This window comes from Paramisgurnus dabryanus, chromosome 10 (assembly GCF_030506205.2).
Source record: "Paramisgurnus dabryanus chromosome 10, PD_genome_1.1, whole genome shotgun sequence".
Lineage (NCBI taxonomy): Eukaryota > Metazoa > Chordata > Actinopteri > Cypriniformes > Cobitidae > Paramisgurnus > Paramisgurnus dabryanus.
Window position 1 is genome coordinate 8,186,578 of NC_133346.1, and position 17,487 is coordinate 8,204,064.

The following is a 17,487-nucleotide window of genomic DNA, read 5'->3' on the forward strand; positions in this document are numbered from 1 at the left end:
TATGCAAGAAGTTTTCTGGAAAAAAATGTAATTCCCTGTGTAGTATAGGATAGTATCATAAAAATTTGAGACAAAAAGATTTTTTGCATATTTGTGTTTGACACATAAAAACGTCCTGAGAAGGGAACGAGACGCTGCTTCTCCCTTGCCATACTTCCTGCGTCCCTGTAACACCGTCTTTGGCAATATTTCAGATAGCGATATACTTCCTGGCTCCCGCGTCACCCTGTCTTTGTCGTTAAGCCTCGCCATTGGTTGAATTTGATATACACATTCAGATGCACTTACCATTGGAGGCGTCCCCAAAGTGTCACCGCAGTGACGCAGCGTGAGTTCCCTCGAAAGGAATCTTTAATAATGTATCTTAAAAGGTAACACGATGTAACCTTGCTCTCACTTGGAATGTGTCCCCACATTTAGTACTTGAATTTGAGGGTATTGGACCTGGAAAGCCCTTGAAAGGTCCTTGAATTTGAAGTTAACTAAGGTGTGGGAACCGTGCTTATTTTTCATTTTATTAACATGGTAACTTGTCAGCTTTGTTTTTAGGAGCTAATGCACACTGAGTCCCAAAGTTTTCACATACTATGTGCCATTTTTGTTTGCAATATGCATTAGAAAGTTTGCAAAGGGTCCGTGGGTGCTCTGTGGGCGTGTCGCCTGAGGCTCAGATTACAGAAATTGTTGTATATATTCATCCAACTGCACATTGCTCTCGGTTTAGCTGTGAGCTGGGTTTTGCCTAAAATGACCTCTGCCTTCTTACACCTTTACCCAAGTCAGCTGGCCGCTTGTGAACCTTTACATTTAGCTTTAACCATTCAGGAGATGATATATCCAAAGCAACTTAAAGGGACACTCCACTTTTTTTTAAATATGCTCATTTTTCAGCTCCCCTAGATTTAAAAATTTGATTCTTATTGGTTTGGAATTCATTCAGCTGATCTTCGGATCTGGCGCTACCACTTTTAGCATAGTTTAGCATAATCCATTGAATCTGATTAAAGAGTATATCAAGTATAACCAAAGAGTTTCAATATATTTCCTATTTAAAACTTGACTGTTCTGTAGTTACATCGTGTACTAAGACCGATGGAAAATTAAAAGTTGCTACACAGATATAGGAACTACACTCTCATTCTGGCGTCATAATCAAGGACTTTGTTGCCGTAACATGGCTGCAGGATGCGCAATGATATTATGAAGTGCCCGAAAATGGTCCCTTGCTATTGGAACAGACTAATGCTGCATTAACACCAGCCACGGTAGAGGCGGCAAGCGCGGGTGATTTACATGCTAAGTCAATGCAAAGATGCGAATACATGCGGATTATTATCCTGCGACGCGGTAAGCGCGGCGTTGATGGGGCGTTCCGCGCGAATTGAGCTTTGCCGCGGTAAACGCGTGAGTTGAAAAAATAGGAACTTCGGCGGATTTCCACGCCGCGTTAACCAATCAGGATCTTGCTGTAGTAGTGACGTTATTACAGGAAGCGAGTGGAGTGGCGGCGTCTCAGCAGAGTCGCAGAAGCCCCTCCCGTGACGCGAATTTCCGAGTGAATTTCTTGAATGACTAGAATTTCACCCGCGGCTTTCACGCGCGAATGAAGAGAGTGAACTCAAATGTTCAAGCATTCAACTACGTGCGAAAAACGCGTTTTGGCCGCCTCTACCGTGGCTGGTGTAAACGCAGCATGTATCTCTGTGTTTAACACAGTTTTCATAGGCAGATCACTGACATAAAACATACATCAGTGATGCATCGTACTGATGATAGTGATCTCGAGAGAACTGTCTCAAAGAGATGAGAGAGCTGTAAAGTGAAGATGAACATCCATGCATGTAGTTTTAAAGGTTCATAAGTGTATTGCATTACATTTTTGATGTATGTCTGTCTGCTATAATGTGTGGTTGTGATGCATTTACATCCCCGGTTTAGATTTCCACTAGTTGTGCTATTTTTATTTTACTGGTCTTTTTATGTATTTGTTGCAGATATACTGTATGTGTGAGTACTGTATATATCTAAATTGTTTCTGCTCTTTGTGCTTTTTATGGGCTGCTTTTTTGCTGTTTATTTTTAGTGTCTTATAAATAGAAATGGACATTTTCACCCCCCCCCCTTCTCAAAAAGGTCATAATTTACTCCCTCTCATGTCATTCCAAACCCATTTAACTTTCCTTCTTGTGTGAAACAGAAAAGTGAATTTTTGGAATAATATCCTGACCATATTTTTTCATAAATTGAAGATGAGAAATGAGCCCATCAAGCTCCAATATTACATGAAGGCATCATTAAAGAATCATAAAAATGGTCCACATGACTCATGCCCTACATTCCAAGTCTTAAGCCATACAATAACTTTGTGTCAGTAACAGATTAAAATTTTAGTTAGGAAAGAAAGTCATTACTGTAGGATGAGTAAATTATGACATTGTTTGAATTTTTGTGTGAACTTTTGTTTGAACCAGTGCTTTAAACATGAAGTGTTACCTCTATTTAATTAGGTGCTGTTAAAGGGACAGAAATGACAAATGGTCAGCAGTCTTTAAAATGTTAGTTTGTCTTATCAACAGCTTTCTGCAAAGTCTGAGTACAGTGTGAGCTCTTCACACATTAAAAATAAAACGCTTCTCGATTCTTCTCTCACCCTTTCTGTTCATTCTCACATCGTTGTCTGTCTCTGAAACATTCATGGATTTGCACATGTGATGATGTATAGACACTCATCTGATGGTCATTGTTGTGAAGTGCTTAACTTTAATGTAACACTGAATATGCATTCAAAAGCCTCTACGCAATTAAAATAAAAAATTAAGGACTTGGAATCATTATACATTGCACAAAATTAAAATGTTTGAGTGGTTTAGATAATGCTTACAACACATAAATTACTCAATTATTAAATTATTTTTAGAAAAAAAAATATATTTGAAAGGTGCAGTATGTAGAATTGAGATACTGTTTGTAAACACAACATTTAAACTTGGCCTCTCCTCTCAGGCACAACATCACCAAAACACAAAAAGTAACACAATCTTTGGCTAATATGTTAAAGGTCACGTTCTATCTGATCCCATTTTTTAAACCCTAGTTTGTGTGTAATGTTGCTATAATAGCATAAATTAATAGCATAAATAATACCTGTAAAAGGATAAAGCTCAAAGTTCACTGCCAGGCGATATATTTCACTTTTTTTTGAAAATATGTTCGTTAAACATTTGATTTTTAACCTTTTGGAATCTATTCAGCTGATCTCAGGGTCTGGCGCTACCACTTTTAGCATAGCTTAGCACAATCCATTGAATCTGGTTAGACCATTAGCATCGCGCTAAAAAATAACCAAAGAGTTTGGATATTTTTTTCTATTTAAAACTTGACTCTTCTGTAGTTACATCGTTTACTAAGACTGACTAAAAATTAAAAGTTGTGATTTTCTAGGCAGATATGGCTAGGAACTATACTCTCAAACTGGCGTAATAATCAAGGACTTTGCTGATGTAACATGGCTGCAGCAGGCGTAGTGATATTATGCACTGCCCGAAAATAGTTCCCTGCTATTGAAAGTAACCAAGGGGACTATTTACGGGCAGTGTGTAATATCACTGTATATATTTGATATATTGGACGGAACACATGCTAGGTTAATAAATAAACCTATGCTGGGTTGGCAATGCAGTTTTTTATAACCTAACAGAATTTAGAGTGAATTGATTTTTAAATGTCAGGAGGCTTTCGAACTTTACTAATTAAAAAAACATTTTCTAACAGTGCGCCTAATTCTCCAAATTGATTTCAATAAATGTATGTTTTATAATCTGTTTATTTCCCCATGTAACCAGTTAGCTGTTTAATTGTTCTTGAGCTGCAACTTTTGACTAGATTTAACTTTGACTTTTATCTGCATGAGTAAAAAGTCTGTAGTTCTTCAAAGAAGCGATGTGAAGAAAGAGGTCATGCATTCTCATTCCTACATTTTTCTTTAAAGAGATACAGATTTTTTACTTCTTTGTAACGATATGAATGGATGTAATGTTATCAGTTGTCGGCTAATTAGGAGCGCTTCTTTTATCATCTGCGGATTTGAGAAACGGTTCGGACTCTTGGCTAATGAGCTCATTTTAATCACGCATTCCATTTTACTCAGACGTGAACTGAATACTTGAAACGTTTCGTTTATTCAACGTGACTCATCCAATTGGAGACGTTTGTTCTCCTCATTGCATTGCTTTTTTTTGGGAAAAGATGAAGAATGTGTAGAAAGTTTAAAACCTCATGTTTGTGTGGATTGCCTTTCATGCAAGATGTATGTCTAAAGATACAGTACTGTAAAATGTCAGTCCAGTGTTTCTGCAGTAGAAAAGTAGGTTAGAAATGAAAAATGAATTATAATTTGCTGTAATACTTGAGTGTGTGGTGGTTTGTCATCTTTAAGAGTCCCTTGATGTGCCTGTCCAGTTGTTTTCATTTGTATTTTTCATATACTTCATATACCAAAAAAAAATGTTTGGAGATATACAGTAAAAACATACGGTACATTCGGTAGAGGAATAACAAAATACGCTTACAAGTTTTAGGTTTAATTTTTTTCTTAGTCATCTTTTTCCTTTAAAAAAATCTTGGTATTCGTAAAAAAAGCTCAAATCCAAATCTCTCTAAGTGCTTCAGTTTTTTGTGAATGGGCATGTTAATGTTTAGGTTCAGAAATTTCTTTTTAATGATAATAAAAAGATTATTAGTCAGTAAGTGAAATAATTAAAAAACTAATTTGACTGCCTTTCGCCTCAAAAACGAAGTATGCATACATCTCCACTTCACAAAAAAGTCAATATCCTAATATTTTCAGTAAACCTCATTTAAAAAAACCTTAGTTTATTAAATTCTGCTTCTGTGCACTTAGAGGACTTTGCTGAAAAATCGTCATGGGTTTAATGGACAAACAGGCATTTTTGAATGCCCTAAGGGTGGGATTAAGCGGATTTGAAGTGAAAGCCACATGATCTCATGGAAAGTCGTGTTATAGTCACAAAAAATTTGATTCATTTATTTGTGTTCATGACACGAAATTCAGCCTTGAGCTCGAATGTCTTTTCATGAATTTCTATAAATAGTTTTTCATGTCTGTGGCACAACTTTTTTTGCGTCATTTTGTGTATTGTTTTCTCATTTTTTTTCTATTTTTCTATCATTGTTGCTTGGGGTTGGGTTAGATTTGGGGTTTGGGATAGTATGTACTTTTATGTATTGGTTTCTACATGTTTTTCTTCCGCTTTTAAAACTATTCTCGCTTGAAGTTGGGGTTAGAGTTGGGGTTTGGGTGTCTAAAAATGTAACAGGAAGTGATTCTAACCCCAACCCCAAGCGACAATGAGAACTATGAGAAAACAATACATAAAATGCTACAAAAAAGAAAGTTGTGCCACCGACACGAAAAACTATTCATAGAGTGAGACAAAAAAAGACATTCGTGCTCAAGGCTGAATTTCGTGCCATGGACAGGAACAAGTTAATAAAATTTTGAGACTATATCACTTTTTTCTGTGAGATTAGTGTGAGTGAAAGTATCTGATGAACGAATAATATGTGCCGATAGCATTCGGATACTAATTATTTCATTTTTGACGCAGCTTTTGCATCTGAGCTCTTCATATGTTGTGTATTGTATTCTGTATTCAGTTTTGTTAAATCAAACCGATGTTGTTTCTGTGCTGAGAGCCTCCCGCTTTGGGCAACATCAAATTTTTGGTTTTGATTCAAAACACAGAAACAGTCTGCTAACCGCTGAGCCTTTGGGCAGGTTATGATACAGACAGAGAGGTTTCAAGAGGCTTCGGAACAGATGGAATATTGCTGATTACTCTGTTAATTGTAATATCCATATCGCTACGGAAAACTTTGGGATTCTTTGAGCTGTGCTTTAATCAGTATGGTAATACCGTTCCCTGTGATATATGAATAGCAATGAGAATGCTGATATGGGCCATTCTTCATCCTTTCTGTGGATTAAAGGGACAGCTGGGTGACTTATGCAAAGTGTCTGTAAATGGTTGAAGATCTTGCATACAGTATGATGCTCATGTGCGCCAAAGATGGTCCAACCTTCTAAAACAGTCAGCAACATGCATGCAAATAATAAATATTTCAAGTTTTGTTTCTCTGTCTTTGTTGCATTGCATCAGTGCCTGCACACAACAAGTGTCTTATAAACATGCTGCCTAAAATATAGTCTCTCGTTTTTACTTTGTTCTTCCCCCTTTGTCTCTGAGTTAAGCTTTTGACTTGACAGCAGAGTGGATTTAGAGTACTAAAAGAGGATCAGATTGAGCATTCTGGAGTCAGACGCTCAAATCTGGAGTCACAGAGCTCTTGTCAGAGAAAGGAGCGATGGGAATGTTGAAGAGTCTCTTAGGTGACACGTCTGGGTTCCCAGCATGGGTGTTCTCATAAACGCCTAAACACTACTGTGCTGGTGTTAGGAGAGGGATATTAGTTAAGTGATAACAGTTCATAGATCTAAGAAGAATCTGGTGGAACATTGAACATTTTTTATGAAAAAATTGCAGAAGACCCACCATGAGGGATGTACTATTTTGCACATGATTTCAAATGACATCATACAAACCAATTTTGTTGTTTTTTTCCCACATTTTAGGGAAAATTTTCATTACCGCAACGTGTCTATGACTGAATTTGGGTTCTTTGACATGGAAATATTTATAATCAAAAAATCTGAAAAATAAAACGCTTCAGGCATTGTTATACTATAAACATTTACAGTAAAGAAACATGTGGTATTTGGTGATCATTGGTAAATGTAGAGACAATAATAAGGAATATAAATGTGTCCAAGACCAATTTTCTCATCCTCCGCAACAATTTTCAATCATTGTTTAAGCCCTCAAGGAACCAACCTTTTTTTTTTTTAAATACCTAGACAACTTTTTAGTTTCATTACCGAAACACAAGTTTGTAAATGCATATATTTAATGTTATATCATGTTGCGGTAATGATAATTTTTGATAATGATAATCTAAAAAATTTAAATACTTCTAAAGGAAATATTTTTTAAATCCTCTAAAAATAATGGTTATAGTAAATTCAGACCTTAATCTTATATGTGCAAAAAAATGGCTTCAAGGGCTTTTTAAAAATTCTGATGCTGGGCACAATCTAAATCTGGATTTTGTTAGAATCACCCACAGGCATTTGATTCTAGCATGATGTTTTTTGATGGTGTCGTACTAGTACAAATATAGCAGACCTGTAGGAGGTGCTGTAATGTCACCCATACTGTACGCCACCTTCTCCCGTAGTCTTTCATTTTTCTTTTCTGTCTGTTTTGTTCCTCTCTTCTCTTGTCAGACCCCGTCATGCGACCAGGTGTCCTTGGATTCTTGAATTAGTAAATAAGCCGGATGAAAGGATTATAGAAAGTAAGAGTTTTAGGGGAACAGGCGACATTAGATTTATGATTGATCTGGGAGCCAGGGACCTTGAAGGGGGGGCATAGGGGTAGGGAGCGATTCAATAGGTAGATGGAAGAAACCAGAGATCCCTTTAATTTCTCCACGCTCCTCTTTTTCTTTACTCCCTCGCTTCTGCCAACTTGCACTCATTTTTATGAAGAGTCATCACCTCTTCAGGCCGCTCCTTCACCTCCATTGTCCTTCTTCATTTTAATATTCAGAAAGCTTGCATGTAATTAAACACATGCCTTAACCCGGAAAGCAGATTTTGTATGGAATAATTGATTCTAAAGGTCTATAGATACTTTTATAAAAGGGAAGGTTAGGTTTTAAATGGAAAAAAAGAAAAGAAAGACAAGTTCCTGTATAGGCAGATATTTAACAGAAATATATTTTTTTTCCTAGATATCTATCGGTTTAAAAAGCATGGGAAAACAAAATATTTTTTCCCAACTCTCATATCACTTTTCATCCAGAGCCAAGGGGGAAAGTAGGAAATTGAATTTTTCCACACAAGATTCATTAACGGTCATCGTGACCTTTAGTGTCAAAGCTGAAATAGTGTCACTTTCTAGATGCTTATCTAATGCGATGCCATTAACCACTGTACAATAGATATCTTTGTGTATTTCAGGCTGGTAAAAAATAGGGATCCCTAAAGGGATTATGCTTAAAGTATATATCAGTCTGGCGATTTCCGTTGTCTGTGGAAAAACAGGCAAATGTAAATCAACCCGATGTGATTTATAATGCAATGTTTTGGGGGTAACTGTATTGAGCCCAGGAAACTAAAAGCTCTTGTATAATAATTTCCCTGCCTAAACATCATCGGATCTCAATACCTCATTACACTTTTTTCCCTCAGATGCCGCGCATTTGCATAAAGAAGAAAACTGAGGCGTTCACAAACACAGCCAGTGAGACCACATTTCTCTTTAATGTTCTTTAGAAACAGCTTCCGAGTCTGGTGTTGTTTTATTACACAGAAAGTTGGATGAAAAAGGGGAGGAAGTAAATTTAAGGACGGACTGAGGAAGACAGCAATGATGTTAGCACGGTGCACAATTGTAGTTGCTGACAAATAATGTCAAAAGAAATATTACATGAATACAAAACTCCCTCCTCCCCTATAGATGTTAAAATACAGTTTTTTTGAAAGTATTCGCAAACAAATAAATCTTCACAATAGACAGATATGTCATAATATTTCCAGTTCAGAGTTGGGGAAGGTGCAATTGCCCCACCTGTCCAAAAGGGGGCTCTGTTTCTTTTCATTGATAATCTCTTTCTGCTATAGTATATTTTTATGGCTCAATAGCAGAGGGGATCAGAGAAGGTAAGGGGTGGACATTATGTAACTTCACAGCCAAACCTCTATCTTCCTATCTTTCAATATTTCCATTTTTTACTTAATCATGTGCAGATTTTAATGTGTTGTTAGAAAAAACGCTATTCTGTTTGGAATGCTAGAAAACATATTACAGTTGCACAAGCGTGACCTTTCCATGTCTTAATAACATCTGCCCTCTGCTTTTTTATTCAAAACACTATCTTCAGGGTACAATTAACAAATAAACATACAGACACACATACATACACACACAAACAAACCAAGATCCATCCCATAATCCTTTGGCAAACCCTTCTTATTTCGACATTAAAGTACGCCAGCATACTGCAGCAGAATAATCTAATGTGTGAGTATTGCAAACAAAAGAATAATTATGAAATTTCGCCTTAAGGATAAAAATCATCCTTTAACACAACTAACACAATCCTTCTCTTTCGCGCTTAGCTTGCATTTAAATTTCACAAAAACTGCTTCATACCCCCCTCGCCATCCTCTGAAAACATGGGATGCAGTCTGGGTGCAAGTCAATGGCAAGGCTGGGATGTTTTAATGGTGGTGAACTTGACCCAGTGGGCAACTAATGATTTTTGCAGAGGCGTAATGAAGAACGTAATGTACAGATGGTTATTATATGCCCTGGTTTAATAGATCAGGTTAATCTATCAAGAGCAACGACTATTAAAAAGACAGGCCCACGATTTTCAACCAGGTGCAAAATTTGTTGAGTTACTGTCTCAGAGTTTGTTTTCACCTCTGGTTTAATTCCAGCCCCGCAACTTCACGTAAGTCCGCTGTCCCTCGGTAGGGGCTCGGCAAAGTACCGCACACATGTACACACACGTACGTACACACACACACACATTCGTACATTGAAGTGTAGGAGCCAGAGTACACAGAGGACTGAGTTTTCGATAAAACCATTACGGGAGATTTCCACGAGCTCAGCGGAAAATAAGGGCAAGGAGAGACACCAATAAGCAATAAGGGCTGATGATGAAACAAGGTGCCAAGAGGGATGCCGCCCCGCTGCTTGCTCTTTGCACACCGCTAGGGGGCCCCATTGAGGTCCGTGGGATGCACTTGTTCTTTCGTCTCGGTTTTGATGTGTCGTACTGGTCGTCCGACTCCTTATTGGCTAACTCCTTAATGTTGTAAACCTCATTCTGACTGTTTCCTTTGCGGTGCCTTGTGCAGTTTCTGTTTCGGCCCGATTTCGGGGGTCGGGGGAGCGGCGATGGGGGCGTGGGGTAGTGCTGGTCTTGATGTGGCAGGTGAGGCTGATGATGATTGTGTGATCGACGATGATGGTGATCTTTCTTCAGTGACACTCCCACATCCCCCTGGTTGCTGGATTTGCTCTGATGAAGCGATTCTGAGCCTGTACAGGAAGGCAGCTCCTCTTTCGTCAGCCGCTTGAGGTCCTTCCCCTCCAGCTCGGGAGGGGCCACGCATACTAATGTGGAGGTGGAGCCGCGGAAGCGCCGTAGCCAATCCCAGAGCGGCACCGCCTTGCAGTCGCACTCCCAGGGGTTGTCGTTGAGACGCAGGTACTCCAGCGCCGGCAGCTGTGCCAAGCTTTCGGCTGGCAGCTCAGGTAAAGAGTTGTTGAACAGGTAGAGGGTTGTCAAGCGACGCAGGTCGTGGAAAGCCTGTTTGTGAACCCACTGGAGGCGGTTTTGATGAAGCAGCAGGCGATCTAAAGCCCCGAGGCCACGGAACGTGTTCTGGTGAAGACTCCACAACCGATTTCCATGCAGGAATAAGTGGCTGAGATTGAGGAGATCAATGAACATGTCATCCTCAAGAAACTCCAGCTGGTTGTTCTGCATAAGGTGAAGAAACGCCAACAGTCAAGAACAGCTACAGAAAAACATGTATAAGTTTATCTAATCATGCAAATGTTGCTTTGCCCTCTTCATAAAGGCAGTTTTAAGTTGACTTCATACATTAGATACTACATCAGAGATATTAGCTTTAACTCTTTCTTTCATCTACATTTCTCAAATCCAATCCATTAATCAAATTCATGTCAAAAAGAGTTTCATACACTCTAGTGTTCGTCATACACGGAGTAAGTTTCCTTTTTGACATTTCCATTAGAACGAAATATTGGGTCTGGTCATCTTTTTACTGAAGCGAGACTTTTTTTCTGCCAGGACCGCAGAAGTCATTGAACGTTTTGAACAGATCTTATCAGGGTTCACTTGACAATTTCCAAGCAACAGTAGAAACTGGGAGCACAGACAGTAAAAAAAAATTATATCCATACAAGAGGGCACTTTTTGCTGTCATCAAAATGGTTTTGTATCTAGTTAGTTTTTGTGTCAGTGCGACAAGCGTTTTATAAATTCACACTCAATTTGGGCAAAGAGCACCCAAAAATGATATACAGTACTGTGCAAAAGTCTTAGGCCGCCACCACTTGTTGTTTTATAAGTTTTAATGTCCATCCATATATATTTGACAAACTATTTTAAGATACAAACAAAAATAGAGAAAAAATATGTAAAAAGAAAAAATCAGGACTAAAAGTCTTCTTAACCCGGGTGAAAAAGTAGTACACTTCCATAGTGTACTTAAAGTGCTTTATTTTCGCACACTAATTTTGTACTTAATATACTAAAAATTCATCTTTAGTACTTCTTAAGATGTTCTTAAGATTATCTAAGTGTACTTTACTGTGCTATTTTGAGACACCATAAATATGAACTAAAATTGACTTTTAACATAGTGGGCCCTATCTTGCACCCAGCGCAATTGACTTTGTAAGTGACGCATGTATCATTTGTATTTTGCACCAGCGCACAGTGGGTTTTTCCCTCCACAGACGCACGTCGGCAAACTAGGGAATGAACTTGAGCTCCCTGGGCGGTTCAGCGCAAAAAAGGAGGAAGCGCACACACTTTGCTTATCTAATCTACACAGATGCAACAGTTATTTTTGCAAATCATCAATAAAAATATTAACCCATGAGATAAGGGAAATCATTGTGGTGAGCATTGTGGTGATAGTTTTTATTTATTTTGTGTGGCTGCGTTAAAAAATAATCATGCAAATAACGATTAAAGTATTTTCAGAAGTTTGTTGTGTGGCTGTATTACGTTTATTTTATGTAAATAATAATTAAAATGTTTTCATAAGAAACCTTAATGTATATGAACTTGATTTGTAAGTGTACTTTGGGGTTGGACTGTTTGCGTTTCTTGGCTTTTAGCTGTCAGGTCCTGTGTAGAGGCAGATCCAAGTCCCGTTACACGGCGTGCCCAATTTATGCTGGCAAGCTTGGGATTCCTCCGTCTCCTGACATCATTGTAGCACTTGGTGCAACGATGGGGATGCCAGCTGATGAGACAATTGCGGCTATTTCCTCCCACGTTTAACCGATGCTTATTTGGGCGGATATCTCCCATCCCCATACAAAACAACTTCTCTGTCTTTGACTGCTCTTACAAGAACGTCAGTCTACTTGGCTGTGAACCGCTCCTGGCGTGCGCCTGGTAAATCCGTCACAATAATAGCAACCCGCCATGGAACTTGCGCACTTGCGTTTAAAGGGAATATTGGATGATGTTCTGATTGGTTTATTTGACGTTACGTGCAAACCACACCTATGAATAATGAACCTACTTCAGACCAACCCCTTATTGATTTGCGCCTGGCGCAAGAGTTATTTCTCCCGCCGAGAAAATAGCAACAACGCCCAAGATCCGCCCACAAAGTCACTTGCGCTTTGCGCTTCGCACTGGAGTTTCAGATCTTTAAAATAGGGCCCCTTATCTCTGTATTAAAAAATGTATTTAGTTAACACTTGTATTAAACTTGAACTCAACTTTCATACAAAGATGAGTTCAAGTTTACTACAAGTGGCACTGAAATACATTTTATAAATAAATTTTAAGCACATTTTAGTTCATATTTATGGTGTCTCAAAAGAGCACAGTGAAGTACACTTAGATGATCTTAATAACATCTTAAGAAGTACTAAAGATGAATTTTTAGTATATTAAGTACAAAAGAAGTGTGCGAAAATAAAGCATTTTAAGTACACTATGGAAGTGTACTACTTTTTCACATGGCATCATCGGTGTTTAGTGTGACCTCTCTTAACATTAAACACATTAGAATTTAATTGTATGTAGGTTTAAGAGATCCCCAAATTTTTTTTCAGGACTAAATGTCTTTTTAAGGCATGGTCAGTGTTTAGTGTGACCTCTCTTGGCACTAAACACATCTTGAACGTTTTTGAGCAGAATGAAGTAAAAAGACAAAAATTTGTATTTAAATTATTAAAATTAGGATTTAATTTTATTTAGGTTTAAGAGATCCTGCAGTTTCCTGCTATTGCTCAAGTGCAAGGGGAGTTTACCTTAAAAACTTGACACATCAGTTTACATTTTTATACAGTTTTTAATACTATATACACATTTCCTGTATTTTTTGGATGTATTTTATTAAAGAGACTGAGAAACAATTATATATGATCACTATAACATTGCAAAAACAACCAGCATGGAGGCCTTAGACTTTTGCACAGTACTGTATATTTACACAAAGTCATATACAGCAGAACAAACAATTACTGAACAATCATAAGATACGAGATCCGTAACCCCAATTTAGAGCGAAAAACTTTTAAAATGCGACAAATACCTGTAAATAGAGGTACTGCAGATTATGAAGCCCCTCGAATATGCCAGCAGGCAGACTGATTAGGCCACAGTGGTAGAGATGTAGGGCATGGAGTCGGGTTAGGCCCTGAAAAGTGTCAGAAGCCAAAGACCGGAGGTGACGGTTGTCTCCCAGGTCGAGCTCCTCCAGTCGGGTGAAGCCCATGAACGTGGAAGGCTGGATGTACGAGATATTGTTGGAGTACAGCCAAAGCATGACGGTGGTCGGACTGAAATGGCCCTGGAGCAGTCGCTGGATCTTGTTGTTCTGCAAAAAGACGCGCTCGCTCTGGGCCGGGATTTCCTCTGGAACCACCAGGAAGTTGTGAGCCTGGCAGCTCACCGTGCTGGGAGAGTCGTAGCAGATACAGTCACGTGGACACGTCTGGGTCAACTCTAAACCACACAGCACCAGGAGAAACTCCAGACCACAGCCTATGGAAAAAAGAGCAAAGATAGCAGAATGAGATTTGTTTGTTTACATTTATACATTTGGCAGATAATGTGTGTTCACTGGGAATCGAATCTGTGATGTCGAATTGGTTGCCAAGACCAACTTAGATTAGCATAAATTTACCATGGCCTTGATGTTGGTAGTGTTGTACTCTACCAGTATAGGAATTAAAGAGCTGATAATTTAAGATCTAACCTCAGTCTCAACATCCACCTATAACCATCGCTATACATTAAATAGATCCCACATTCAAGGTTAAACATTTACAAAAGACAATTAATGTTGTTAAAGATCACACAATCAGTTTTGTGTGCATGTAAACTATAAGCCTTTCATTTAAAACAAATTAAAACCACTATCGAAAAAAAACACGCATGTCTGATGGCTAAAGAGAAGGGAATAAGAATGTGATACGGACGAGGTTGAAATGAAGGGCACTGCGGTGTAAGAAAAAAGTTATGCTGGCTCACTGTTGATTTAGGTCTTTGATGTTGAAATGAAATGGGAATGAGAAAGTGAGATTTAGAGGTGTACCACATTGCAGAAAATTTTGAGGAAAAGACGGAAAGTGTGATTCATTAAGGATGCACCGTTTGCAAAGAGATTGATATTGACTGAGACTGTAAACTTGGGTTCATGTGATGAGTTATGATGTAAAACAGCACTGGTTCCCACATTTTATTTAGTACCAAGATTACAATCTATGCAAAAGAAACAAAAACATCCTTTACATAGTTAGGAAAACTACAGTATAGGGATCATGACATAGACTGAATTCTTAAATGTTATTTTATAAATGCATAACAGAAGACTGTTATGTACCACTGAAGCCCTATTTATCAGTCTGATTTATATTTTAGTTTATCTTGCAAAATTTTCATGGCTTTCAGTCTGCCTAATTTGGTGGCAGATGAAATATTGCATTTCATTGGACATGCAGCCTTTAAAAGATTTTAAAAGTCAAGTATTTTTCTCTTACAGAACGTTTTAGACATTAATGATGCTTTTTAATTTGCTATCCTAACTGTGCACAATTATATGGTTATATTTCATTTGCAGTTGCAGTTTTTTTTACCCCGCTGTCAGTGAACCCATCATAACACACCCGTGACCTATTTTTAGGTTATGACCCACACATGGAGAATTACTTTTTAATGGTTTTAAAGGTCTTTTGTTGTTAAAGTAAATATATTAGTTATTATGTTTATTGTAAATTAGAGCTGGGCAATACTGACCAAAATTTTTAGCGCTGTAATTTTGGGATAACCGGCGAACTTGCGATGCACAATAACTATCTTAGCAAATAAATGCTTACAGTCAAAGCATCATGTCACAATAATCTTAAAGGGGCCATGGCATGAACATCTGACTTTTTCCATGTTCAAGTGCTATAATTGGGTTCCCAGTGCTTCCATCTACCTAGAAAATGTGAAAAAGAACATCCCAGTAACTTAGTTTTGGTAAACCATTCTCTGCAAGCACGTGAAAAAATAGGTTAATTTAAATTTGGCTCTCCTTATGATGTCATAAGGCTTCAGTCACACCAAAAGCGCTTTAAACGCTTGCAAACGCAAGGCGCGACGCACTGCCTTTTTAAAAAAAAAGAGCAGTGCGACGCGGCTTTTCATATTGCTAAGCAACCACCGAGTCAGCTGTCTTGTCAATCAAATATTGAAGCGTGAGCGGTCTTTTGCTGTTAACTGTCATATCAGCAGAAACTTTAAAAAGAGGACGCTTGCTCTGACCTTGTTTGAGGATGAGAGGTGCACAAACACGCAGGAGAGAGTGAGCGAGTGGAGTCCGGTTCTTCAAAGCAACTGTAAACTTCCCTCGCCACAACGTAAGGCCCGCCTCTCCCCTCATTCGATTGGACAATGGAAAGACACGAATGACGTCTGGCGCTTCTCCGCTCTCAGCGCTCCTTCAAAAACGCGTCCGCGGCAGGCGGCAAAAAACCGCAAGGCGCTCGGCGCGCATAAACAGCGCGCAAACGCGCCCTGCCCATAGAATATCATTCAAAAAAGGCGCCTGCAACTGCCATAAACGCTATTGGTGTGACTGGCCCCTAAGGAGATCTTATTATAATAATACCGCCCCTTAATCTGCACTATCCAACCACAGCACAGCCATTTAGTGCAGAGAGAAAGACAGAAAATAATTCACAGCACAATTGAGTTTCAATTGCAACAAACCACCACCATTGCGATCAGTGTTTGAATTTTATTAGGTCATTTGCATTTTAAAGGACACACCCAAAACGCCACAATTTTGCTCTACAAAGTGTCAATTTTAACATGTTATAATAAATTATCTATGTGGTATTTTGAGCTAAAACTTCACATGTGTACTCTGGGGACAACAAAGATTTATTTAACATCTTAAAAAAGTCTTGTGACATGGCCCCTTTAATTAAAACAGTGTATGATAATTCAAAGACAGGGTGCACAATATTCAAACTGGTTGGAAAGCTCAGTGTACATTTCTGGCACAGCTTCTGTCGCAAGAAGGAGCATCAAATCAGATCATATAGATACTGTAGTATTGTCTCATCCAGTATCCGACTGGGAATTTTTTTTGCTATATTACCATAAAACTTGATTCAACTCAACACATGTTTGTACATGAATCAACAATGCATACTTGTGTTGATTTAACCCTGTGCTCCTTAGTATACACACACTTGACAGATGACCTTTTCAATCGAGCTTTCAACATCGCAGCCCGACGCCCACAGTGATACAGCTTGAAACGGCACCCAGATACATATGTAATCCTTCCCGTTTAAATGTTTGCTTTTTTGTTTGACATCGGACTGTTTCTGTGACACGCTTCTATCCCAAGCGTTCAATTTGCAAAGTCTTTATAACAATGTTCCAACAATGTCAACAAAAATTACAGTCTTTGGCCAGTGAAATGAAGTGTATTCTTCTGAAAATGAATGGTGAATACAAAGCTCCATTGCTGCAACTAGGAATTGAATTTGTCTGATAGGATTCTCTTGATTTGATTATGAAAATGGACTGGAGCCAAAGCAGGCCGTATTACCATGCTATATTGAGTCTGAATAACTCTTCTAGACAGCATGTCTGCTTATCTATTTTGCTCTCTCTCTCTTTCTCTCTCGCTCTCTCTCTCTCTCCCTCTGTAAGCGTTGTGCACGCACACACATGCACATGATTCCCGGGAAGAACCGGCAAGCATGAATACGGCCATTTAGAAGCGTTACATTAACACTTAAATAAAAGGTCAAAGCACGTCCTCTGACTTTTCTCCCCGGGGCTGCACTTACGAATGAAAATGCATTTAAGTATCAGTTCTCCGGGTTACAGGAAGGTTAAACAGAGCCCTGATTAAGGACAACCTGACACGGCCTTACCAACATCGTGACATCTTTTGGCTGGAAACGTTGCTATTGGCTTTTTTAGAACGATTAGAAACGGTTTTCTTTTAACCTCTGGGCGAAGATCATTATTTTACTAGCAATAAAGGCTCAAGTCGGATTGATTTGCTGAAATGTCGTACTTTATGCATTGAATAATTAATTTACG

General features: G+C 38.6%; 1 protein-coding gene across 2 annotated transcripts in view; it reads right to left on the bottom strand.

Moving 5' to 3' along the window:
- Nucleotides 1–8,388: 8,388 nt before the first annotated feature.
- rtn4rl1a (reticulon 4 receptor-like 1a) overlaps nucleotides 8,389–17,487 on the bottom strand; it is a 108,105-nt gene continuing 99,006 nt past the window's right edge. For both annotated transcript variants that reach the window (XM_065260552.1, XM_065260553.2), the window contains exons 2-3: nucleotides 13,469–13,920; nucleotides 8,389–10,641 (exon numbers count right to left, since the gene is read on the bottom strand). In XM_065260552.1, the coding sequence (XP_065116624.1) occupies nucleotides 9,760–10,641; nucleotides 13,469–13,920 (1,334 nt within the window). In that variant the 3' untranslated portion in view covers nucleotides 8,389–9,759. The remainder of the gene's footprint in view (nucleotides 10,642–13,468; nucleotides 13,921–17,487) is intronic.